Source organism: Brachyhypopomus gauderio, chromosome 14 (assembly GCF_052324685.1).
Source record: "Brachyhypopomus gauderio isolate BG-103 chromosome 14, BGAUD_0.2, whole genome shotgun sequence".
Lineage (NCBI taxonomy): Eukaryota > Metazoa > Chordata > Actinopteri > Gymnotiformes > Hypopomidae > Brachyhypopomus > Brachyhypopomus gauderio.
This window is the reverse complement of record NC_135224.1, coordinates 19,893,848-19,920,889: the sequence shown is the minus strand read 5'-3', so window position 1 is coordinate 19,920,889 and position 27,042 is coordinate 19,893,848. Positions and strand designations below refer to the sequence as shown.

Below are 27,042 nucleotides of genomic sequence, written 5' to 3'. Positions count from 1 at the left end.
ACCTACCAGTACATCTACCAGTACACCTATCAGTACACCTACCAGTAAACCTACCAGTACATCTACCAGTACATCTATCAGTACACCTACCAGTACACCTACCAGTACATCTACCAGCACACCTACCAGTACACCTACCAGTAAATCTACCAGCACACCTACCAGTACACCTACCAGTACATCTACCAATACACCTACCAGTACTCCTACCAGCACATCTACCAGCACACCTACCAGTACACCTACCAGTACATCTACCAGTATATCTACCAGTACATCTACCACTACACCTACCAGTACACCTACCAGTACATCTACCAATACACCTACCAGTACACCTACCAGCACACCTACCAGTACACCTACCACTACACCTACCAGTACACCTACCACTACACCTACCAGTACACCTACCAGCACACCTACCAGTACATCTACCAGTACATCTACCAATACACCTACCAGTACACCTACCAGCACACCTACCAGTACACCTACCAGTACACCTACCACTACACCTACCAGTACACCTACCACTACACCTACCAGTACACCTACCAGCACACCTACCAGTACACCTACCAGTACACCTACCAGCACACCTACCAGTACACCTACCAGTACATCTACCAGCACACCTACCAGTACACCTACCAGTACACCTACCACTACACCTACCAGTACATCTACCAGCACACCTACCAGTACATCTACCAGTATACCTACCAGTACATCTACCAGCACACCTACCAGTACACCTGCCCCAGGTTTTCAGTGTTCATAAAGGCTTGGGTGGCAAGGACTGGGATGAGAATGCCAACACACTGGGGTGAATGACTGGGTTTGTCAGTAGTGCATAGGGCGGGGTGGGAGTGTTGTGTGTTTCTATTATTGCGTTCCTGAGTTTATAGGCTTTTGTGCTTTATGCCACATGCGTGAGCTCCAGCAAACATGCACAGTGCAACTCCAGGAACTCCAGGACCATCACCTTCCTCCTGAGAAGATTTAGCAAGCTGGGGTGTGTGTGTGTGTGTGTGTGTGTGTGTGTGTGTGTGTGTGTGTGTGTGTGTGTGTGTGTGTTGATGGCACAATGTTCCACTGTGGCCCCATCACTCAGGCTGAACTGGCTGAACTGATATCACCTCCTCCTGGTCTGATGTGTATCACCTCCTCCTGGTCTGATGTGTATCACCTCCTCCTGGTCTGACATGTATCACCTCCTCCTGGTCTGACATGTATCACCTCCTCCTTGTGTGACGTGTATCACCTCCTCCTGGACTGGATGTTTGTGCCTTGGGGCTGCCGGGCTTTTGTTTTGCTCCTCCTACTAACCCTGACCACCACCTCAGTGCCCCAGGTGGCCCTAAAATTAAAATTATGCTTTGAGGAAACATCCATTCATCACACAAGCTGATATGATGGTGTTGTGGGTCATCTTTATGACCCTGGGTTGTTAGCCAGGTCAGGCACTGGTGTTGGGAGGTCAGGGTGTTTACAAGCAGCAGAGAAGATAAAGTACCTGTTAAGACTGGTTTAGCTCTTGGAACTGCAGGTTTGTGGTTTATTCTGTATAGGCCATTAAAGCCCTAAATGATCAGAGGACTCTTACAGTATTTCCTGTTCTTCCTGTCCTAGGCCGGGCAGAGCAGAAGTGCTGACAGAGGAGGCGTGAACCTTGCCAAGCTCTCCGTGGTCTTGTGGAGGACATTACGGCTCCTGAGTCATTACGGTTTCCTCAGTGGTCCTCAGGAGACTCTAGCTTGAAACGAGCAGAACTGTGTGGGCTGAGTAAGAGGCCCAGGTGCCATTTTGGATCTAAACCTGCGTGACAAGCCTGACCCCGGCCAGGAAGTGATGTGAGCTGGCCAGCACAGATCTCCCGACAGGCTGACCAAACACTCACCTGTGCAAACAGAGCTAAGACCTCTGAGGACCTGAGGCACGTTGACACACTCCAACCGCTGACACCACACCGCCACCTCCACCAACTCCCTCCATCCTGCCAGCTCCCACAGAGAGGGCCGCACGCACCGTGCTGAAGTGTTCTGCCCCGGCCTTCTGCCCTCTCCAGGGCTGTGCTGGATCTCTGTTCTTGTCTGACAGATTTAGATGTGGTTGTTCACTGTGGGAGCAGAATGCAGAGTTGTGGGGTCAGAGGGGACCTTACAGTCATGAAGTAAAGAAACACTAGTGACCATAAAGCTCTCAGTTAGACCTACAGACTGGAAGTGGACATCTCATGTTGATAAATAATCAAATATATCTGAGCTGAAACATACAGAAAGAAGATTGATTCTGTCTATTTATACAAAATAACCACCGAGAGCTGATCCTCAAGGCCCCAATGGTGTCCATTTTGGAGATGAAGAGGTAGGTGGGTGGAGTTCCCGTGGTGAACACTAGAGTCCTGTGTGTCCTGTGTGGGTGGAGGTCCTCACCTCTGCTTCAGCTCCACCTATGGGAATCAAGTCGTCTAACATTGGTCACCTGCTGACTGAGCCAGGCTGAATAAGGACAAGGGGCCCTGTCTCACCCTCTCACCCTGTCTCACCCTCTCTCACCCTCACACCCTGTCTCACCCTCTCTCATCCTCTCTTACCCTGTCTCATCCTGTCTCACCCTCTCTCACTCTCTCAACCTCTCACCCTGTCTCACCCTCTCTCACCCTGTCTAACCCTCTCTCACTCTCTCACTCTCTCACCCTCTGTCTCACTCACCCTCTCACTCTCTCACCCACTCTCACCTTCTCTCACCTTCTCTCTCACCCTCTGTCTCACTCACCCTCTCACTCTCTCACCCTCTCTCTCACTCTCTCACCCTCTCCCTGCAGCTCAGCCTCACTTCCCACAGCTCACGTTTCACATGCGGCCCTTTATCACTCCTGAACTGGCATTATGACGATGTCTTATACACAGTGTTTGTTTGAAGAGACACAGGGCAGTTTTGACTGTAAAAATGTCACAGCAACTCAAATGCTTCTGTGTAAAGATCTTACATAAGTAATGAAAAATTCCTGGGATAATTGTTGGCAACTTTATTGTCAACTTTAAGCATAATTACACAAAACTATGTTTAATTACATGACTTGGCAACAAACCCGAAAAGCATTCCAGTATGCAGTAGTCATGCAGAGCGATGAGGCCTTCAAACCTCGTCAGTCCTGAGCAGACGCAGCACCAGGGTTGTGTGGGAGCACCAGGGTTGTGTAGGAGCACCAGAGTTGTGTGGGAGCACCAGGGTTGTGTAGGAGCACCAGGGTTGTGTGGGAGCACCAGGGTTGTGTGGGAGCACCAGGGTTGTGTGGGAGCACCAGGGTTGTGTAGGAGCACCAGGGTTGTGTAGGAGCACCAGGGTTGTGTGGGAGCACCAGGGTTGTGTGGGAGCACCAGGGTTGTGTGGGAGCACCAGGGTTGTGTAGGAGCACCAGGGTTGTGTGGGAGCACCAGGGTTGTGTGGGAGCACCAGGGTTGTGTAGTTGCACCAGGGTTGTGTGGGAGCACCAGGGTTGTGTAGGAGCACCAGAGTTGTGTGGGAGCACCAGGGTTGTGTAGGAGCACCAGGGTTGTGTGGGAGCACCAGGGTTGTGTGGGAGCACCAGGGTTGTGTGGGAGCACCAGGGTTGTGTAGGAGCACCAGGGTTGTGTAGGAGCACCAGGGTTGTGTGGGAGCACCAGGGTTGTGTGGGAGCACCAGGGTTGTGTGGGAGCACCAGGGTTGTGTAGGAGCACCAGGGTTGTGTGGGAGCACCAGGGTTGTGTGGGAGCACCAGGGTTGTGTAGTTGCACCAGGGTTGTGTGGGAGCACCAGGGTTGTGTAGGAGCACCAGGGTTGTGTGGGAGCACCAGGGTTGTGTAGTTGCACCAGGGTTGTGTGGGAGCACCAGGGTTGTGTAGGAGCACCAGGGTTGTGTGGGAGCACCAGGGTTGTGTGGGAGCACCAGGGTTGTGTGGGAGCACCAAGGTTGTGTAGGAGCACCAGGGCTGTGTAGGAGCACCAGGGGCTTCTGCAGGTCCAGCCCAAAGGCTAGGGCAGACCTGCGATTGTAGCCCCCTGCTGGGGCTGAATGAGGGGCCTGCCTCCCAACAATTACCCCTGGGATCTGCCCCCATGAAACACAAGAGTTTACAGGTCCAATCCAATCGAATCCCCAGGCAAAAGAGGCCCGGGAGAAAGAGTCCTGGCAGGCAGTAATGATCCCTTAGAGCAGAAGCGGCATTCCAGGCTGGGCGGCCTCATCTCTTCCTGCTGGGCTCCTGGGGAAGCCCACCAGGATCTTCTCATGAAGGACACATGATACCAGCTAACGCCCCCCCCACCGCTCAACTCCACACCCCCCCAACACTCTAATGGGACTTCTCTCTACACCATCGACACACCGACGTTACAAACGTTACACTATTGTAACACTGTCACGACGCTATGGCACCACTGTAGTGATGGACGCCAAAGACAAAGGAGAGGTGAATCGCTGATTAACCGGTCATGAGTGTAGTCACGTGGCCGTTGCTGTCGGTGTGCACCTTCGTGAGACGCGTGAGAATACGGGCACTGTCGAGCGGCTTGCCACGGCAGCCGAGTGCGTCTCCACGTGCACGTCTTGGCATCGGAGAGCTCTGACTAAGCAGGGAAGCAGCTGGAGGCCCAGCCGAACCACGCCCAAGCCCTGCGTGACAGCACCTCGCTCGGCCAGCACCTCGCACGCTCCTGAAGGAGATGGAGGCCCAGCCAGGGGTGCAGCACCTGCTACGCACAGACCTCCACCCCTCACAAGCCGGAGGTGCCACATTTCTCCTGGTGCGGTGTCCACTATTGAATGTTATCTCTTGTTCTTGAGGTCCGTTGAGGAATCATCTCAAACCTGTTGTAGGCCCGAATGCGTCACCTGCTCTTGCTCTCCATATTGTCTGCAGGCCAGGTCTTCTGTTCAGCCTTGTCGCACGTAATCCGGAGAGACCAAGCCTGCTTCAGGAGGCCACGTCCTTTAACGTAGCTCCGTCACAGCTCTTCAAGGTGTTCAGGAGTGTTGGAACATTACAGGCGTGTTAGAGCAGTGTTAGAATCCAGCCCTGCCCAACTCTCCTGAACACGTATGTTCACCACTGGTGTAGTAAGACCTGATTCAGATCACTGTAGTCTATGATTCCTTCATCAGAGTGCAGAGTGTCTATCATAATGACAACTGAGCATGTGCAGACTTCTACAATCCCACAATTCTGTTGTGTAACAACTGGAATAGTGATGTATATTGTATAAAGTGTGTACAGGGTGCGTATCACCATAGTGTGGCCACCATTCATTGTTGTTTGTTTGTCCTTTCATCAGCTTTAACCCCGCCCCCCTCATCTCTATTGTCAGGTGACTAATAGCTCAGGCAGACCCCCCCGCTGAGTTCTCCCTCCCCGTCCTGCTCCCCCGGGCCTAGGAAGGCAAGGCTGTGGTTTGTGATTAGTCTCACTCGTGCACACACCCATCTTGACTACTGTCTTCACGTCTTCAGCTGCTGGGCAGACTGCTACTGTATCTTACACTGGCTTTGAAAGACAGCGTCTTACACTGAGTTTGAGAAGGACTGGGGTTGGGCTGCTATAGTGCTGTAGTTCAGTAGTGCTGTAGTGCAGTAATGCTGTAGTTCAGTAGTGCTGTAGTACTGTAGTTCAGTAGTGCAGTAGTGCTGTAGTTCAGTAGTGCTGTAGTGTTGTAGTGCAGTAGTGCTGTAGTTCAGTAGTGCTGTAGTACAATAGTGTGTAGTGCTGTAGTTCTGTAGTGCTGTAGTGTTATAGTGCAGTAGTGCTGTAGTGCAGTAATGCTGTAGTTCAGTAGTGCTGTAGTACTGTAGTTCAGTAGTGCTGTAGTGCTGTAGTGTTGTAGTGCAGTAGTGCTGTAGTTCAGTAGTGCTGTAGTTTAGTAGTGCTGTAGTACAATAGTGTGTAGTGCTGTAGTTCTGTAGTGCTGTAGTTCAGTAGTGCTGTAGTGTTGTAGTGCTGTAGTTCAGTAGTGCTGTAGTTAAGTAGTGCTGTAGTTCAGTAGTGCTGTAGTTAAGTAGTGCTGTAGTTCAGTAGTGCTGTAGTACAATAATGTGTAGTTCTGTAGTTCTGTAGTGCTGTAGTTCAGTAGTGCTGTAGTTAAGTAGTGCTGTAGTTCAGTAGTGCTGTAGTACAATAATGTGTAGTTCTGTAGTTCTGTAGTGCTGTAGTTCTGTAGTGCTGTAGTGTTGTAGTGCTGTAGTTCAGTAGTGCTATAGTGCTGTAGTACAGTAATGCCGTAACGCTGTAGTACAGTAATACTGCAGCGCTGTAGTACAGTAATACTGTAGCGCTGTAGTACAGTAATACTGTAGTGCTGTAGTACAGTAATACTGTAGTGGTGTAGTACAGTGGTGCTCCACTCCAGTTGGAGAAAACCTGCTGTTTTTGGATCTGGCCCTCATATTTGATCTTTTGGAACATTTGCTGATATTTTTGTACTTTGGGAGAAGTGGCATGTCATGGAAAAAACCCCAACACACCTACACACACACCTACACACACACCCACCCACACACACACACACACACACACACACACACACACACACACACACACACACACACACACACACACACACACCTACACACACACACACACACACACACACACACCTTCACACACACACATACACACACACACACACACACACACACACACACCCACACACACACACACACACACACACACACACACACACACACACACACACACACACACACACACGCACATTCACATATACACACATACACACACACCTCTGGACAGTGACAATGGAATTTTGCCACAATTAGTGAGTTCTGCAAGGTTTTCAAAAGCAAACCTTGTGTACACAGTGCATTTCTGGCTGCTTGTTAGAAAAATGTTGGTCAGAAGTAGCGGAACGGTGTGTTTAATTCACACACACTTGAGCATTTCAACAAACACATGGGCACCACAGGTAATCAGTGATTTGCATCAATACTCTCCAGTTCAGGCTGAGTTAGTAGACAACATCACTCTTACTGCAGCAGTATCAGATTTAGTGCTGCATTACCTGACTCTATATTTGTCATTATCTCAAACATCGTGTACCACCGGCCAGTATCTCACTTTACTAACTGTGAGTTTGCATACAGCGTTGTTGATCATCAGCAGAACACGGTGTTCATACGGTCCACGTCTGTCCTTGCTCTGAAGACACACTGCAAGCAGTCTAAGCAGCATTGGGTCTGTGTATTGGACCTCACTGTCCCTGTGAAGGCTGGACACTGAGCTGGACATCCGTCCCTCCAGTTCTCAACTGCTTCCTCTCCGTCCCGTGTCAGGTCTGGTCCTGTCAGGTCTGGAGGCCGCAGGGGGTCCGAGCAGAGTGACAGGGCCCTGCTGAGAGAGGCGGGGGTCTCTTCATGAGCACAGCATGGAACTCCAACTCCTGGCTACGCCTCACAACCTCTGACCCCTGGGCGGGGGGCTCCCTCTCCTCACCTGTGGCACAGGTGTGTCTGGACCAGACTCTGCCTTCTAATCAGCAATAGTGCTTCATCAGAAAGCTGCAGCTGCAGAGAGAAACCTCAGAAATAGACATCATGTCCACAACTGGCAACCAAATTATAATAAAAATTAGAATAAGAATTCAGCCCCTATGAATTTTTCTCCCCCATCTGCTCCTCGTGAATTTCGCCTGCTATGAAACAGGGGTGTTATCTTCTCATACATATACACCCAACTATATACAAAGTTTGCTAAAACTCTTGGGAGCTACACAGAAGTTCACAGCAGGTGAAGTGTGTGAAACGTTTGATCTGACTCTGGTCGGACTGCATACTTCACAGAGGAGACCAGTGGAAAATGCTGAGAACGTATCGCACCAGAAGCGTGCCAGATGTGCCATGAGAATGCCACTTAATGCCAGAACAAAGCTTTGCTTGTTGATTATATTTACAAATTGAATGACCTAAAATAGATGAAAAAACTTTATATTACATCTGACAGTCTGCAGGTTAGCAGCAAAGGCAGACAACTGTTTTTCCAAACAGTTCAGTGTATTTACTGGAGTTTCACTGTGTCTCTGTGCCACACACGTAATTTGGGGGGGGGTTTCAAAAGCCGGTTTTGGTCTCCTGCAGTTTTTACGGTTAAAAACAAATATTTAAATAGCGATGAATCCATGCCCCCCCCCACTTTTTCAAAAGCCAGTTTTGATGCCCTGCAGTTTTTACGGTTAAAAACAAATACTTAAATAGCGACGAATCAAGCTCTAGGACCATGCAGAAAACGACTGCTCCAATTTCTCACGCTGAACCCCCCCCCCCCCCCCCCCCCCCCCCGTCAACGTTCAACACCCACAGGTACATAGGGACAGGTACATAGGGACAGGTACATGAGGACAGATACATAGGGACAGGTACATGAGGACAGGTACAAAGGGACAGGTACATGAGGACAGGTACAAAGGGACAGGTACATGAGGACAGGTACATGAGGACAAGTACATAGGGACAGGTACATGAGGACAGGTACAAAGGGACAGGTACATGAGGACAGGTACATGAGGACAGGTACATGGGGACAGGTACATGAGGACAGGTACATGGGGACAGGTACATGGGGACAGGTACATAGGGACAGGTACATGAGGACAGGTACAAAGGGACAGGTACATGGGGACAGGTACATGAGGACAGGTACAAAGGGACAGGTACATGAGGACAGGTACATGGGGACAGGTACATCGGGACAGGTACATGAGGACAGGTACATAGGGACAGGTACATGAGGACAGGTACATAGGGACAGGTACAAAGGGACAGGTACATGAGGACAGGTACATGAGGACAGGTACATAGGGACAGGTACATGAGGACAGGTACATAGGGACAGGTACATGAGGACAGGTACAAAGGGACAGGTACATAGGGACAGGTACATGAGGACAGGTACATAGGGACAGGTACATGAGGACAGGTACAAAGGGACAGGTACATGAGGACAGGTACATGGGGACAGGTACATAGGGACAGGTACATGGGGACAGGTACAAAGGGACAGGTACATGGGGACAGGTACATGAGGACAGGTACATAGGGACAGGTACAAAGGGACAGGTACATGGGGACAGGTACATGAGGACAGGTACATAGGGACAGGTACATAGGGACAGGTACATGGGGACAGGTACAAAGGGACAGGTACATGAGGACAGGTACATAGGGACAGGTACAAAGAGACAGGTACATAGGGACAGGTACAAAGGGACAGATACATGAGGACAGGTACAAAGGGACAGATACATGAGGACAGGTACAAAGGGACAGGTACATGAGGACAGGTACAAAGGGACAGGTACATCCAGAGAACACAACCTAAACACGATGAGTTGATGACAACACAACAAATGACAGCCGCACAGATATGTGTTTATGTCTAGTTATGACATTATAATATATTATATTATTATTAGATTATATATATTATTATATTTTATACAATAAAATGTGCTTGCTCAGGTTGAGGGTTGATTGAGAACTGGTGTATGTGTGTGTGTGTGCGTTTGTGTGTGTGTGTGTGTGTGTGTGTGTGTGCGTGTGTGTGTGTGTGTGTGTGTGTGTATGCGTGTGTGTATCCGTGTGTGTGTGTGTGTGATGGTGAACTGGTATTCTGTGCTCCAGATGGAAAGGTGTACTGACCTTTTCCATGATTTCACTGAAGGCCTCTTCCTGTTTCCTAAAGCTCAGAAAATAACTGGTTCGATATGATATCACACACACACACACACACACACACACACACACACACACACACACACACACACACACACACACACACACACACACACACACACAAACGCACACACACACACATACACACACACCTGCATGACAGCTTCTGCATGTTTACGGTTCTTGTGTGACTCATAGTGCGATGCCTCCACGTTTAAACATATCTTTTAGCACACACAGTTTGCCATCATTTCAGAATCAACAGGTGATAAATATCCTGGTGCATCATGACTGTCAGACCAATCCGGCACCGTTGTACCATCGTTTCTGCTCCCACACGAAGCTCCTTCTGATCTCACTTTCATTAAAAGCCCTGTCTACCATTGTGGATAATTGCACTGTCCATAGATAGAGAAATGGTTGTTTGTTGATACGGATTTAGTGAATGGCACAACTCTCTTGTCTGTGGGGGCAATTTTCTATAGTCTCACACCTTGTTCAAGAGGCTATTTATGAAGCCTGTGTCAGCCCACGTGTGTTCGTGCGGTGTGAAGGACACGCCAGTGCCCGTGAGTGCTCGTGCGTGTTTGTGCGTGCTCCGTTCAGGACCGGGCCGCCTGCTTCAATAGGGCGCTGTTGTCTTTTTTGATATCACCCCTCTTCAGAGTTGTGCACGCTAAAATTGTGCAATTCATCTGTCGAGTGGATCTGTGTCACCACACACTCCTGCATCAGGACAAAGCAGGAGGGAATATTTTGGACGCACACTGTATGATACACACTGAGTTTAAAATGTTCAACCTTATGTACCCTCCTCACTCAGATCTCACAGGGGAAGATCTGGCATGTCTTTTAAGACCTTTACTGTTTAGTTCACAGGCGAGATGATTTTATTTTTGACTAAATAAAGGCATACGTCATTGTCTATATTTGAAAGGATTTCATGGTCTTTTGTAATCACTTGCCTATTTTCAGACCGGTTAAATCAGATAGACGATGTCCTGGTTGAATCATGAGTGACTCAGAGAAGACATGTGGCTTTCTGGAACGTTCCTTCAGCCTTCAAAGCCCGGTGCTGGCTGAGCTTCCAAGATCACAGCGCTTCCGTTGGAAATGCCAGCTGGAGATGCCTCGTTTGATCCCAGAGTGCCCTGGAGATCACCGCTTGAAAGACGATGACACGAAAAAGAGAAAGAAAGAACAGAACGAGAGAATAAGAAAATGGGAGATCCAGAGATTCTGAGGAGGCTTCAGTTACAGTGAACACAATGAGTGAGAGAGGAGTGAGAGGTTAGTGCCTCTCTGAGAGTGTCAGGTGTGAAAGAAGGAGGAGAAAGAGAGGAGACACCACAGAAAACCGATACTGGAACAAGACAAGTCACTTCCTCGTATTTATGGGTCAGTTTTATAGTACCAAGTGTACAACTGGTCAGATTGTGGTATATGACCAAACTCCACAGCCACTGTGAAACTGAAGACACTGAAGAGTAGTTCATACAGTTGAACAGAAATGCGACCTGTTCTCCAGCCGTTGGGAGTCTGTCCACCCTGCGTGACACAGTCCAGGATGGAATATGCTGTTTCACAGTACACGCTGTGGCTTCATATTCATAATGTCAGTTCAAAGATTGTTTTAGTCCAAACTTCAGTACATAAGATATTTGTAGAAGTGAAAGTGAACACTTCAGACATGGGTTCTTCGTCAGCTGTGCAAGCACAGAGGTAGACAGATAAGGTGCATGCTGGACTCGGTGTCTATTTGTACATATTTATATCTTATAATACCCATTTCCCTGCAGTCAGATGTATGAGATGTGGAGGTTTTCAGTGAATGTAAAATCACTATATTTGCCAGTGCTTGTCTTCAGCCAAATCTTGACTACCTCTTAAAGGAAAACTACACGTGTTGGAAACGTTTGTTTATTTCAGAGAATATTCTGTCTTTATCAGTGAGAATATTCTGTCTTTATCAGTGAGAATATTCTGTCTTTATCAGTGAGAATATTCTGTCTTTATCAGTGAGCCTCTGGATTTGAAATCCATAAACGTCAGTTCCCATTCATATTTTCTCTCATGGCAGGAAACAAAAAAAGAATTTATGATAAATTTAAGAGAAATATTAAGAGAAATATCAAAGATATAGATCAGTATTCTCAAAGGACAGATGTGCTACAGGAGAAGAGGCCGTCTCTGTGCTGGAGTCTCTGTGCTGGTGTCTCTGTGCTGGTGTCTCTGTGCTGGAGTCTCTGTGCTGGTGTCTCTGTGCTGGTGTCTCTGTGCTGGAGTCTCTGTGCTGGTGTCTCTTTGCTGGTGTCTCTGTGCTGGTGTCTCTGTGCTGGAGTCTCTGTGCTGGAGTCTCTGTGCTGGTGTCTCTGTGCTGGAGTCTCTGTGCTGGTGTCTCTGTGCTGGTCTCTCTGTGCTGGGGTCTCTGTGCTGGTGTCTCTTTGCTGGTGTCTCTGTGCTGGTGTCTCTGTGCTGGTGTCTGTGCTGCAGTCTCTGTGACACAGTCTCTGTGGTGCAGTGTGATCTCAGACTGCTCTCTGCTTGGATCGTAGCCTCCGCAGACTACAGGCACAAAGGCTTTTGTGTGGGGAGAACACTGTGTTAACCAGGCCATTGTCTTGCCTGTCAAAAGCAGGGCTGGTGCCTGTATACAGTGAACTGAGCAGCCTCATTGGACAGGGTGTCGGACTCCCTCCAATCACCAGAGGCCACGGGGATGTATGGGGCAAAGAGTGGTGTGTATGGAGGTGAAGGTATGTGTGGAGGAGGTGTGTGTGGAGGTGGGGGTATGTATGGAGGTGGTGGTGTGTATAGAGGTGAAGGTGTATGGAGGTGGAGGTGTGTGTTGAGGTGAGGGTGTGTATGGAGGTAGGGGTGTGTGAGGAGGTGGGGGTGTGTATGGAGGTGGGGATGTTTGTGGACAAGGGGGTGTGTGTGGAGGTGGGGGTGTGTATGGAGGTGGAGGTGTATGTGGAGGTGGAGGTAGGCATTGCCTTGAGATGTTCTCACAGCGAGATGAATCTCCCCTACCCAGTTATTCTGCTGTTACCCTGGAGGCATGTTCTATTGACCTGCAATCTCCCCTCCCCCCAAACACACACACACACACACACACACACACACTCACACACACACACACACACACACACACACACACCCTCCCCCTGTTGGTCTAATCCAGATCTGTTTACCTCCCCATCATGGCTACCAAACGGCGCCTCTGAGAGACGCAGACCTGCTGTACAGGTTCTGGGTCCTGTTGCCGGCTCTTCTCCTCGTCTTCGTGGGCCGGGTGCGTTCGGCTCTCCTGGGAGCCCCCCGGTGACACAGCACCGGGCTTGGAGCAGCGCGGGGAGGTGGATGTGAGTTCACCAGGGTGGGGGCGGCCTCGGCCAAGCCACTCAACTGGAGAAGGAGCATCCCACACTGCCCCAGTCCACTGGGAAACGTCGACTGGGAATTCAGCAGAGATGGGACGGATTCTCACCACTGCAAAGGCACAGTAACACTAGACTGTGGATGTAATATCAATCCAAATGTTACCCTGTATGGCAGCGCAGAGCGAGGAATCCTCTCAGACTAACTTTGCACGCAATCTACGTCCACGATCCGAACAACTGAGGAGGACCTGAGCTAGTGTTTTGGGATGTTGTGTATGTACGTGGATGGATGAATGGGTGAATCTTTAGCTAATACAAAAGCCGTAATCCCTGAAGGACACTGGTGGAAAAGTGTCATGGTCAGAACCACAGCATGGTCAACACTTTTACAGATTGCATGTATCTGATGTTACAGGAGACGTCACTCTGAGTGTTGATGCATCATCGTGGATCGCGAGGGATTGTTTTGAACCTCAAAACTCCACCTAATCCGTGGGCACCAGGTTCCTTCCTAACGTTGGGGGGTTTCTATCACGTTAAGGGAGTGCACAGCACAGCAGACTAAACCCGACCATGCAGCCCCGCCCACCGGCTGACCACACCCCCACTGTGCTTGTAAGCTCGCAGAATGGGTTGGATTCTTACCCTCCACATAACTGTCTTCACCTTTACTGGCTCCGGCTCTGTTCTGTTGTTTGGTGCTGCGCTGTTTCCTGTTCTGTTCAGATTGGTCTGTTGTGTTTGTTCTGTTCTGTTGTTTGGTGCTGCGCTGTTTCCTGTTCTGTTCAGATTGGTCTGTTGTGTTTGTTCTGTTCTGTTGTTTGTTCTACTGTAAAGTCAGGGGGCACTTTATTGTGCATGTCTGAGCATTATCAAGGGGAGGACATCGATGTATTTATGAGACACCAGGGTTTCCTTTTCCTGTACTGAACGCTCTGTGTGCATACCACAGACGCATATACCACACCATTATCTGTACAGCTACAAACGCATACAGAAGTAGATATGCATGTTTGCATTTATAAACAGGATGTTTATGCATTTATTCAGCACGCTGGACAGTTTGAGAGGGACATTGGGTCTTGGTCTTCTGGACCTTCAGTCTTCAGAACCCTGCTCTCCTTAGAGATCTGGGTTGGCATTTCTGGAATGTGCTGGAATATCTCTTTGGCACCGTTTACCAAATATTAGAGTCAGAAGCCAAAGGGAAACACCACAGTCCCGACACTCATCGTCGTGTGGATTCCTTTTTCCTCCTTTTCCCAGGAAAAAAATTAGACTTCATGTGAAAACTTGGCAGAGATTATTGTGGTGATATTTGATAATCCTGATCTAACCTCTGAAGCCTCTAACAGGAGCTATACTGTTTCAGCTTCACACTTTCAACCAGGACGTGATTACACCACAATCACTTTTCATTTCTATTGTCAATAAAGTGTCTCCTGCTTTTTTTTTCACAGGGACGAGTTCATTGTCCGGCAGAACAAAGATGTTCAGCACATGAGCAGAGACTCCAGTTACCTCAGCCAAGATCTGACCTTGCAAAGAAACAATGACAGCAAGAAGGCTTCCAGCATCCTTCAGAGGCCTCCATGACCCAATCTGAGGTTTAGGTGTTTTCGACTCCCTGGATCTCAAACGTGATCCATGGATCACGGCCCATGGTGCAGGTGCTGGTGTGTGGCTGCTGTGATGTTGTGACTGCTCACTCTTCACCAGGTTCCTGGGCTGTAATCGTCTCCCCACAGGCCGGAGTGGCCCAAGGTGAACTGAGATAGATGAGTCCCGACTCCAACGGAAACGCAAGAAGGCTGAAGCAGATAAGGTTTAGAGCCTCTTCTGGAGGGCGCGGAGAGGTAGTTTTCTCAGAACAACTGTGGTGTGTGGACCTTCTGGAGATGCCTGCATTCTGAGACTAGATAAGAGAAGAAACACACACACGTTGCCTTCAGATCTTCTCTGAAGAACACTGCAGTAATGTCATTAGGACATGGACGTGTGAAAGACTCAAACGTGCTAGTGGTTAGCACTGAATGTTATAGCACTTCACCAGCTCTATGTGTTTAGGAATAACACTGACTACCGTACATATTACTGAGCTAAATTCAGTTTGTAGTTTTAGTTTTGTATAAAATCAACATATGTCTGATTGTCCTATTTTCAGAGCATTTATCTTTTTATATTCTGACACCATGGAAACACATGTATGCTGCAAATACAGTAAAACATTGTCATGACAACTAACACACAATTTTGACTCAGTACAGCAACACATTGCTATGGTTAATGATTAAAGCCCAAACCTGAGTGGACCGTTTAACATCTAAAACACAGTACGTTTTAACGTGTAAAACAAAGTACATTTTTAACGTTTAAAACACAGTACGTTTTATCGTCTAAAACACAGTACGTTTTATCGTCTAAAACACAGTACGTTTTAACGTTTAAAACACAGTACGTTTTATCGTCTAAAACACAGTACGTTTTATCGTCTAAAACACAGTACGTTTTAACGTTTAAAACACAGTACGTTTTATCGTCTAAAACACAGTACGTTTTATCGTCTAAAACACAGTACATTTTAACATCTAAAACACAGTACGTTTTATCATCTAAAACACAGTACGTTTTATCGTCTAAAACACAGTACGTTTTATCGTCTAAAACACAGTAGCACAGGACACATTCTGCAGTTTGGGCTCCAAAGCTCTGCAGGGTCCAGACTTGCTTCAGGGCACCTGAGACTCGTTGGAGCTCCAGACCTGTCTGAATCAGAGAAGATAATCCAACAGAGGCCTTGCCTGACTATCTCTGCTTTAAAGGCATCTGACGAAGTCAGCAGGACATCTGTGTGCCAAAATATATCGTCTGGACAATTATAAACCGGCCGTTAATCTTACACCCTGACACGCATATTCTTCCACTCTGTATATAAGAGAACCGTTACAGTAATAAAATCCGATACAATAACCTGTCGGTAACTTGTTTTTGCTTAAGCAGGAATCGTGTGGAACATGTTAAGCTCTTTATGGGGTGAAGGAGAAGTAGGACTAACCCATCTGAGGTCCTGCACACTTACGCTGTTCTCACTGATAAACATGAAGTGACTGTGTGCTCTGTGTTTTCTGAAGGTCAACTGTTGTCTCATCGTGTGTGTGTGTGTGTGTGTGTGTGTGTGTGTGTGTGTGTGTGTGTGTGTGTGTGTGTGTGTGTGTGTGTGTGTTTGTACCTCATGTATCACTAAACATCTGCTTTGTGTGTGTGTGTGTGTGTGTGTGTGTGTGTGTGTGTGTGTGTGTGTGTGTGTGTGTTTGTACCTCATGTATCACTAAACATCTGCTTTGTGTGTGTGTGTGTGTGTGTGTGTGTGTGTGTGTGTGTGTGTGTGTGTGTGTGTGTGTGTGTGTGTGTGTGTGTGTGTGTGTGTATCATATTTTAACATTTATAAATAGACTTCTAACGACATCTGAATGTTGGTAAATTGGATGATAATCCATTTGCGGCAATGTGTAAGATTCTCTATCTCACTATCAATCTCTCTATCTAACTCTCTCCCCTTCTCTCCCTCTCTCTCTATCCCCTTCCCTCTCTCCCCTCTCTTTCTCCCTCTCTATCTTTATCTTCCTCTCTCTATCTCTCACACACACTCTCTCTATCTCTCTCTCTCTCTCTCTCTCTCTCTCTCTCTCTCTCTCTCTCTCTCTCTCTCTCCCTATCTCTATCTCTATCTCTCTCCCTCTCTCTCTCTCTCTCTCTCTCTCTCTCTCTCTCTCTCTCTCTCTCTCTCTCTCTCTCTCTCTCTATGCCCCTGCTCTCCCTAATGTCTGTCACATCGTGGATCATCTTGAATCATCTCCCCACAGAGAGCGCTGTGCCCTTGGAGGACATGAGCGGAGCACTCTGGGAACTCGGCCTCCCCACACAGCAAGCAGGAACACGTTTCACTTGAAAGGGCTGAAATTGCTCCTTCAGTGTCCGCACAACAAAAGCTGCGCTGGCGGTTTCGGGGGGAGAAAGTGTCGTTTTGGGGGGGCAGGAGATTATTGCACCTGATACTCACTCTGTCCTCCTCATTTGCATCCCTGTGAAATGCAAGAGATAAGCTGATCTGATAATAAGAGCTGAGATAAGCCATCTGCAGAGGCCTGTAAAGGGCTGTGTGTTGTCACCTATCTAACCCCAACAAACACACTTTATATTAAAGTTATGGGACAAGCCAACGGCACGTCCGGGCTGCAGGGACGTCGGCTTGCTGGTGGGTGTTTTGTGTTTTGGATGGGGATCCACTCTGAGCAGAGGGGACAGCAGTCCACACAGGGTCTCTCAGGTCATTAGCAGCTAAATGAATCCACCTGAATGTGGATCACCTGAACACGGATCACCTGAACACGGATCACCTGAACACGGATCACGTGAACACGGATCACCTGAATGGGGATCACCTGAACACGGATCACCTGAATGGGGATCACCTGAACACGGATCACCTGAATGGGGATCACGTGAACACGGATCACGTGAACACGGATTACCTGAATGGGGATCACCTGAACACGGATCACCTGAACACGGATCACCTGACTGTGGATCACCTGAACACGGATCACCTGAACACGGATCACCTGAACATGGATCACCTGAACCCGTGTCCTGTCACCTGCACACATGTCCTCTCACAGTACAAACGTCCCGTCAATCTGAAGCTTTCACACATTTCTCATCTAAGAAGAACGTCCTGCTAGTCTACAGGCAGAGGCAGGACCATCAGGATCGGGACATCACACTAATTACACAGAGAACATACTGGTCATACTGGTCTGCTTTACTGGTATTTATACTGTTTTTTTATACTGGTCTTTTATTCTGTAAGTATAATAATGATAATAATAATAATAATAATAATAATTATTATTATTATTATTATTATTATTATTATTATTATGATTATTATTATTATTATTATTATTATTATTATTATTATTATTATTATTATTATTATTATTATTATTATTATTGTTGTTGTTGTTGTTGTTATAAAGTGTCAGAGTTGATCAGCCCCGTTGGTACAGCAGCCCTCGTGATCACTTGGACATGATGCTTTAACAGGAGTCTGTTACCCACATTGCTGCCTCATCACTCAGCTGTGTGGTGTGTGTGTGTGTGTGTGTGTGTGTGTGTGTGTGTATGGGTGTGTGTGTGAGGCATGTGTGTGGTGTGTGTGTGTGTGTGTGTGTGTGTGTGTGTGTGTGTGTGTGTGTATGGAGCTCTAGCCAGCAGACCTTTTCTCCAGTGGATGTTCTGTAGTTGTGTTTGCGAGCCTGCTCTGATTACCGGCTCAATTAAACCTACGTGTGAAAATCCCAAGACAAGTATTTGCCCCTAATATTTGAGAAAGACGTTTAGTAATGACTGTGTTCTTATCAGCCTGATGGGTTCATTAGTTCTGCCTAATTAGTCTGGTACTGTGATTAATATCCTCTCAAATCTTGTTATGGCCCAGCAGGGATCTGGGGTCTCTCGCCCTGCACAAGTTGATGTCTGCACAAGTTGATGTCTGCACAAGGACGTCTGCACAAGGACGTCTGCACGAGGATGTCTGCACGAGGATGTCTGCACGAGGACGTCTGCACGAGGATGTCTGCACAAGGATGTCTGCACAAGGATGTCTGCACTTGGCACTGATGCCATGTTTGGAAGGAGACGTTTTGGCCTCCTGGGCATCATGGAGATTGTGGGTCTGGCAGGGGCATGGGAATATCACCCAGGGTGACGGAGGGTTGTCCAGGGTGATAGGGGGGTTGTCCAGGGTGACGGAGGGTTGTCCAGGGTGATGGAGGGTTGTCCAGGGTGACGGAGGGTTGTCCAGGGTGATGGAGGATTGTCCTGGGTGACGGAGGGTTGTCCAGGGTGACGGAGGGTTGTCCAGGGTGATGGAGTTCAAACCCTGCTGCTGTTACATTAAAACTCTCCCACCTGCTCCTGCAGTGGCCAACGATCAGTGGTCATGACTGCAGTGCACTTTAACCAACGAGGAGCCCAGCCAGACCACCTGGTCTTCATCAGGTCACAAACATACATCTTTAGCCCAAAGCTAATTTACTGACAAATATAAACTGCTGATTTGAAGAAGAAACTGACACTTGTTTTTAACCATTCTAAAATGTCTTTCTCTCAATTTGTCTGCAAACCTCCAGGGAATCAACTGGAAAACACAACCCCCCACAACTGCCCCAGTTAGGTCAGCTTACTGGGACTGTGGCTCCCACATTGTGAGGGAAACTCATCCCGATCTTCACAATGGCGGTCCTGTTTCAGCCTCCTGCTGCGTCCTGGGTGCAGTTGCCCCAGGTGTTCACACCACGCTGCACTTCTCAACACAAACCAGCTCTGGTTCTCACACACAGGAACTACATAGTGTGGAGGAGCGTGAGACGAACGCGGCGTCTCACAGGAGCTGTTGAAGCAGCTGAAGGAGATCTGATTTCATCTCCCACTCAAATATGTATCTCATTCACTTTCTCACATGGACTGTGCGTGACCTTTGAAAGTGCGCGCGGTGATCAGAAGGTGTTTTTGTCCAACTGTCTCGGTCACCACGTTTCTGTTGTTCACATCTCTTTATAATCAGCCAGAGTAGCAGTGACAGTGGAAGAGTGTGGGTGAAGGAGTGAGGGTGGAGGAGTGTGGGTGGAGGAGTGTGGGTGGAGGAGTGAGGGTGGAGGAGTGTGGGTGAAGGAGTGTGGGTGGAGGAGTGAGGGTGAAGGAGTGAGGGTGGAGGAGTGTGGGTGAAGGAGTGTGGGTGAAGGAGTGTGGGTGGAGGAGTGAGGGTGGAGGAGTGTGGGTGAAGGAGTGAGGATGAAGGAGTGAGGGTGAAGGAGTGTGGGTGGAGGTGTGTGGGTGAAGGAGTGTGGGTGGAGGAGTGTGGGTGGAGGTGTGTGGGTGGAGGAGTGTGGGTGGAGGAGTGAGGATGGAGGAGTGAGGGTGAAGGAGTGAGGGTGAAGGAGTGTGGGTGGAGGAGTGTGGGTGGAGGTGTGTGGGTGAAGGAGTGTGGGTGGAGGAGTGTGGGTGGAGGTGTGTGGATGGAAAGGAGCTCCATCTGAGAGCCGTCCCACCACCTGCATGTGGACAAAGATCAGTAAAGGGTTGTGGGCATCCACCCTGTGGACATCCACTCTGTGGGCATTAGTCAGTGCAAATATCCACGTCTTACCCATGAAATGGTGCTCATCATGTAAACAACAGGTATCTTGTCCAGTGAGCTACGTCAGTTGTAGATCTGTGGAGAAGAGCTCACTGCCTCTGGGTTTGTGTGACACTCAGCAGGTTCTCAGCAGGAATGCTGGTGAAGATTCATCTGATGAAGAACAGAATGACAGTGAAGGACAGACGTGCAAACAATAACCTTCCACAGATCCATTACTGTTTAATGGGGGGACACAGATTCCTGGATGGACACACACAAACACACACACACACACACACACACACACACACCCACACTCTTGACCACAGGGCCTCCCAGTCCTTAGCTGCTTGTAGGGTGAGAGTGACTCTAGCTACAGAATAAGACATGGAGGGTGGAATTGGAAGACACAAAGTGACCTCAGTTACCATTATCAGAATGGTACGGTATGGTTGTACGGTTGTGAGGTTGTACGATTGTGAGGTTGTGAGGTTGCGAGGTTGTGAGGTTGTGAGGTTGTGAGGTTGTGAGGTTGTACGATTGTGAGGTTGTAAGAATGTGAGGTTGTACGATTGTGAGGTTGTAAGAATGTGAGGTTGTGAGTTTGTACGATTGTGAGGTTGTAAGAATGTGAGGTTGTGAGGTTGTACGATTGCGAGGTTGTAAGAATGTGAGGTTGTGAGGTTGTACGATTGTGAGGTTGTAAGAATGTGAGGTTGTACGATTGTGAGGTTGTAAGAATGTGAGGTTGTAAGATTGTGAGGTTGTGAGGTTGTGATTGAGCACCGTGTCTATAGGTTGGAAGGTCAGACATGTAGTCAGACTGTTTAGTGTCTACAGAGAAAGCCAAACTCCTGTGTGCAGTTCAAGGCTGTGTGTGTGTTTTTTTCCCATTCTCCTTTCTACCAGGGTCCATAACTCCACCTCCTGCTTGTCTTCCTTTGATGTCTCACTGAAGGTGCTGTGTCCACTCTGCATCGTGTGAGGAAGTAACTTTACGTTGGACAGTTTCCCTGCTGCTCCTGATGGGGGTGATAGCTGTCCTGGAGCCTGTAGATTAGAGTGTGAGTGCCTCAGAGAAAAGCCAGTAGAACAGGAAGACATAATGTGGTTGGGAGGGGGCGGAGCTACACACTACACACTGACCTATTACTGCGGACTGACCATTACTGCGGTCTTCGTACTCACCCAGTGCCCAGTGCTCCATGTCATAACCACGATATGTCAACACTGTTTTTGAAAAGAAGAAAAATGTGTATTGGTATACAGGGTGCATAGACTGGCATGTTAGAGGTTAGGTTAGAGGTGGTGTAGGTGGTGAAGGTGGTGTAGGTGGTATAGGTGGTGTAGGTGGTGTAGGTATGGTCTCTGGTATAGGTGGTGTAGGTGGTGGCTCTGGTGTAGGTGGTGTAGGTGTGGGCTCTGGTGTAGGTGGTGTAGGTGTGGTCTCTGGTATAGGTGGTGTAGGTGGTGGCTCTGGTGTAGGTGGTGTAGGTGTGGTCTCTGGTGTAGGTGGTGTAGGTGTGGGTTCTGGTATAGGTGGTATAGGTGGTATAGGTGGTGTAGGTGTGGGCTCTGGTATAGGTGGTGTAGGTGGTGTAGGTGGTGGCTCTGGTGTAGGTGGTGTAGGTGTGGGCTCTGGTATAGGTGGTGTAGGTGTGTGCTCTGGTGTAGGTGGTATAGGTGGTGTAGGTGTGGACTCTGGTGTAGGTGGTGTAGGTGTGGGCTCTGGTATAGGTGGTGTAGGTGGTGTAGGTGTGGGCTCTAGTGTAGGTGGTGTAGGTGTGGGCTCTGGTATAGGTGGTGTAGGTGGTATAGGTGGTATAGGTGGTGTAGGTGGTGTAGGTGTGGACTCTTGTGTAGGTGGTGTAGGTGTGGGCTCTGGTATAGGTGGTGTAGGTGGTGTAGGTGTGGGCTCTGGTGTAGGTGGTGTAGGTGTGGGCTCTGGTATAGGTGGTGTAGGTGGTGGCTCTGGTGTAGGTGGTGTAGGTGGTGTAGGTGTGGGCTCTGGTATAGGTGGTGTAGGTGTGTGCTCTGGTGTAGGTGGTATAGGTGGTGTAGGTGTGGACTCTGGTGTAGGTGGTGTAGGTGTGGGCTCTGGTATAGGTGGTGTAGGTGGTGTAGGTGTGGGCTCTGGTATAGGTGGTGTAGGTGGTATAGGTGGTATAGGTGGTGTAGGTGGTGTAGGTGTGGACTCTGGTGTAGGTGGTGTAGGTGTGGGCTCTGGTATAGGTGGTGTAGGTGGTGTAGGTGTGGGCTCTGGTGTAGGTGGTGTAGGTGTGGGCTCTGGTATAGGTGGTGTAGGTGGTATAGGTGGTATAGGTGGTGTAGGTGTGGGCTCTGGTATAGGTAGTGTAGGTGGTGTAGGTGGTGAAGGTGTGGGCTCTAGTGTAGGTGATGTAGGTGTGGGCTCTGGTATAGGTGGTATAGGTGGTGTAGGTGTGGGCTCTGGTGTAGGTGATGTAGGTGTGGGCTCTGGTATAGGTGGTATAGGTGGTGTAGGTGGTGTAGGTGTGGGCTCTGGTGTAGGTGTGGGCTCTGGTGTAGGTGGTATAGGTGAGGGCTCTGGTATAGGTGGTGTAGGTGGTGTAGGTGGTATAGGTGGTGTAGGTGGTGTAGGTGTGGGCTCTGGTATAGGTAGTGTAGGTGGTGTAGGTGGTGAAGGTGTGGGCTCTGGTGTAGGTGATGTAGGTGTGGGCTCTGGTATAGGTGGTATAGGTGGTGTAGGTGGTGTAGGTGTGGGCTCTGGTGTAGGTGATGTAGGTGTGGGCTCTGGTATAGGTGGTATAGGTGGTGTAGGTGGTGTAGGTGTGGGCTCTGGTGTAGGTGTGGGCTCTGGTGTAGGTGGTATAGGTGGTGTAGGTGGTATAGGTGAGGACTCTGGTATTGGTGGTGTAGGTGGTGTAGGTGGTATAGGTGGTGTAGGTGGTATAGGTGAGGGCTCTGGTATTGGTGGTGTAGGTGGTGTAGGTGGTGTAGGTGTGGGCTCTGGTATAGGTGGTGTAGGTGGTGTAGGAGGGCTCTGGTATAGGTGGTGTAGGTGGTGTAGGTGTGGGCTCTGGTGTAGGTGGTGTAGGTGGTGTAGGTGGTGTAGGTGTGGGCTCTGGTATAAATGTGCTTCAGGTCTGCAGGGCTCTTTTTTTCTCCTTTGTGTGTTTTGTGGCTTTAGGTCGTGGACTGGAGTCTGGTTGGCAGTGTGCTGACTCCATCATGGTCCAGTGGTGGTGAAAGGCGGCCCGCTGTGCTGAGGGGAACCTGCCGTGGCTACGCGGGTGGTACCGGCCCCAGGTACAAATATTTACTCAGCGCTGCCGATTCATCACGCTGAACAAGGCGAGAGAAAAAGTGCGACCACCTGTGTTCAGACATTCCACACGGGCTGAGAACCACACAGAAGAGGAGCCGGGATCTCACCTGCTTCTCCTCATCCACCGCACGCTAGATACAACCACAACACCACAGCCGTGGAGAACACACGGACAATCAAGGCAGAGAATAAGTGTTGGCACTCACTTTGACTTACAGCTCATATTTTAACACTGGGAGAGGAGCTCAGAGAGAGATGTTCCTCATGCAGAACACCACGAAGTTCTCGCATCACCCACACAGTGGACGAGGTGATATAGCATCATTCTAGGGTTGTTATTATCATTTCATTGTTATTTTGCAGTGAACTTTCAAACTTGGTCAAAATGCAACAGAATGAAGTTGAAAACCCAACGTTGACGTGATTAGCGAGGAGCAGACAGCACAGAGCCAAGAGTCAAAAGCATGAATGTCAAAAGCACCAATAACTAAAAACTACTTTGTGTAAATGAATGTGGACATCAGAACACGTGTGGAGGGTTCAGACACGCATCATATTCTGTACTGGATCGGAAGAAGATTCTTTATCGCATGTTTCTTGTAAATTTACTATAATTCAGGTTTTATTCTAAATACCTGTTTATAGGTACAGTCACACACTCACCTCACGCACACACACACACACACACACACACACACACACACACACACACACACACACACACACACACACACTCACCTCACACACACACACACACACACACACACTCACACTCACACACGCATCTATAGACATAAACAAAGTTGTATAAACACTTGCTATCACACATGTATACACATTTGGCAAGTTCACATACCTTTCAGCAACCGCAGGCAGGCAACCATGGCAGGGTGGAGACGAGTCCCACTCATAATCACGGCCCATCCAGTTCCCCGGGCCACGGTCTCTGACTGCAGAAATAACAACTGCGTTTGTAAGGCAAAAGCTAATAAAACATTATCAGCAGCACCCTCGCGCATAAACAACAACAACCGGGCGGTAAACAACAACAACGACTGGTCGGCGCTCGTGACTTGAGAAGGATCGCTTTATTGTTTTATTGAGCGCAATGTTGTTGTTCCTGCGGCGATACGGACGTGAACCTGTGATTCTGTGACATAATAAATTCAACATACTATTATCAAGGTTTTTCTTTATAAATAAATACATAGTTAATATAGTAATATACTATTTTGCTGTACAGCAGAGCAATGTGCGTTTTACAATGTTTACAAACATATAGATAAAAAAATGATAATTACCTTTATAAAATCTGGAACATATCTTTACCAACATGAACAACATAAAAACAGTGAAGTATTTGAGAACTCAAATCGACTGATTAAACCAATCAATATTATCACTTCTCCATATGACGCTTGAGTCCACAATTATATTTTACATACAAGGAGCACACATCTTAACGCGCTAATGAGAAATAAATATTTACATAAGTGTCCAGACGTGTATAAAGACCATAACTTTTGTTTGTCTGTGTCTTTATTTGTACGTAATGTTAATCGATCTTGGTCAGAACCCCAGACCGGTCTCATATGTGCAGGACACGTGATGGCCCATCCGTTTCCCAGTAGTTCTCTGAATGTGCTTTCGGATTAATCTGATCTTGTATACGCTAAAATCGTTTATCTGAGCGATTTTGACTGCATTTCGTAAATAGAACTGGCCGTCCCCAGGAAGACGTTGCTCTGTCTGCCAAACTGCAATCTCCTTAATTGTGTTTAGAAAACAAGAGACAACTTCCTTTTTTCTTTGAAGACAACTATGGGACAAACGTGCGGGACGCCGCAGCGCTCCGTCCAGATGAACAGAGTTTCTTCATTGATCAGAGCATGAGACGAGGAGAGACGACGCTTCAAATCGATCAGATCTGATCAATCGTTTAGATCTGCTGTTTTTTCCCAGACCACTATAGAATGTAAACGCCATTTACCATTTACTTTGAAAAGCACCGAATTCTGTATGCAGAATGACCCCTATATGCTGAGGTTCACTTTGGGGTGTCGTTAACAGACTTAAATTTTATCGCAGGGTGCTGATCAGAAGTATCTTGTTATTTATGACAGTGGCAGCATTTCAGACAGTAAGACGTCGTTAATTATGCATTAAAACAAGTAGTACCGTGACACCTTAAAACTGTCCTGAACTCTGTGGATAAACTGGCCCACCTTTTCTCTAAACATGACCACGGCAGCATTCGGGTCTTTATTTACATGGCCAACCGAAATAATGGGCTTATTGACTTAGAGATCATTAACTTACATTTACAGCAGTTGTTTGACTTAAAGATAATCTTGTTTCGATGGTTCTGAGATTTCACACACGCTTATTCGCATGTTAATTGTTTGTGAATTCGATCTGTACAAATTAATATCGGGCCTCCTGCGTTTCTTGACTTTAGCTTTGGTTCAACCTCATTTAAATATTAAAGGACGAGTCGTGTTAGTCGAAACTCACAGTGCAAATTTATTTTGGAACCTTTTGTTTGTTCAAAATACAGCCAGGGTTTCAATTTCTTGTAGGCAAAACTATGTATTCAGTACTGACTAAATTGTTTGTTTTAATCGTTTAATTTAATGGGTAAAATGTGTGTGTTTGTGTGTGTGTGTGTGTGTGTGTGTGTGTGTGTGTGTGTGTGTGTGTGTGTGTGTGTGTGTGTGTGTGTGTGTGTGTGTGTGTGTGTGTGTGTGTGTGTAAATGTACGTGCGTTTGTAAGGTTAAGTGTACATACGTGTGTGTGTGTGTGTGTGTGTGTGTGTGTGTGTGTGTGTGTGTGTGTGTGTGTGTGTAAAAATGTACGTGCGTAAGTGTACATATGTGTGTCCCTGTCTACATGTGAATGTTTATATATATGCAACATTTACTGAGCAATTTCAGAATAAGAGCAGAAAGTGATTATCAAATCTATTGGGATCGTACAACTGTCCAGTGGGAAGAATAGCGCCCCCTGCTGCCCCACAGCTATTTTAAGATGCACGATGATTATTACCAAGAAAAAATTGAAGAGAATGTATTCTTAATTAATAAGATTTTTCTATTAGGATGATCGATAATATGTCGCCTGATAATTTACTGTAAAAATAAGCAAAACGTATTAAAATTTCTCACAAATGTATCATAACAAATAAGAGCGAAGTATTGTAAAAGCTGTGTAGGTTCGTCCAAAAACTGCAGATTGGTTCAGTTAATTCACACCAGATCAACACACTGATGTTCCAACTGTAGCATCATCATTTAATTACACAACTCAGACACTGAGTCAGTGTCGTAACCAGATTACCAACCCAAATTATACCTTTATAGTTTTCATTCCTGGCACTTAAGCAGTTATATAATGCAAAGAGTTTAAAAAACGATGAGTGTGTTTATAACAGGCCTAACTGCGTCG

At 47.7% G+C, this 27,042-nt stretch overlaps 1 protein-coding gene across 20 annotated transcripts; it reads right to left on the bottom strand.

Moving 5' to 3' along the window:
- Positions 1 to 768: 768 nt before the first annotated feature.
- On the bottom strand, positions 769 to 27,042 carry LOC143475305 (uncharacterized). Of its 20 annotated transcripts, none has more exons than XR_013120984.1 (11): positions 24,899 to 27,042; positions 24,454 to 24,547; positions 23,705 to 23,728; positions 21,437 to 21,520; positions 21,215 to 21,340; positions 20,318 to 20,461; positions 11,139 to 15,022; positions 9,692 to 10,888; positions 3,098 to 7,561; positions 2,321 to 2,455; positions 769 to 2,122 (listed from the first exon to the last, which is right to left on the bottom strand). XR_013120984.1 is itself a non-coding variant. In XM_076973122.1 (8 exons), the coding sequence occupies exons 6-8, from the start codon at positions 9,698 to 9,700 to the stop codon at positions 7,154 to 7,156; spliced, it is 315 nt and encodes a 104-aa protein (XP_076829237.1). In that variant the 5' UTR covers positions 9,701 to 10,888; positions 11,139 to 15,022; positions 20,318 to 21,340; positions 21,479 to 21,520; positions 24,454 to 24,547; positions 24,899 to 27,042; the 3' UTR covers positions 6,900 to 7,153. The 20 variants fall into 20 exon arrangements, 2 of the variants coding, with proteins under 2 accessions (XP_076829237.1, XP_076829238.1); XR_013120987.1 differs by having other exon boundaries at positions 20,318 to 21,340; positions 21,479 to 21,520; positions 24,899 to 24,920; positions 25,087 to 27,042; XR_013120982.1 differs by lacking the exon at positions 23,705 to 23,728.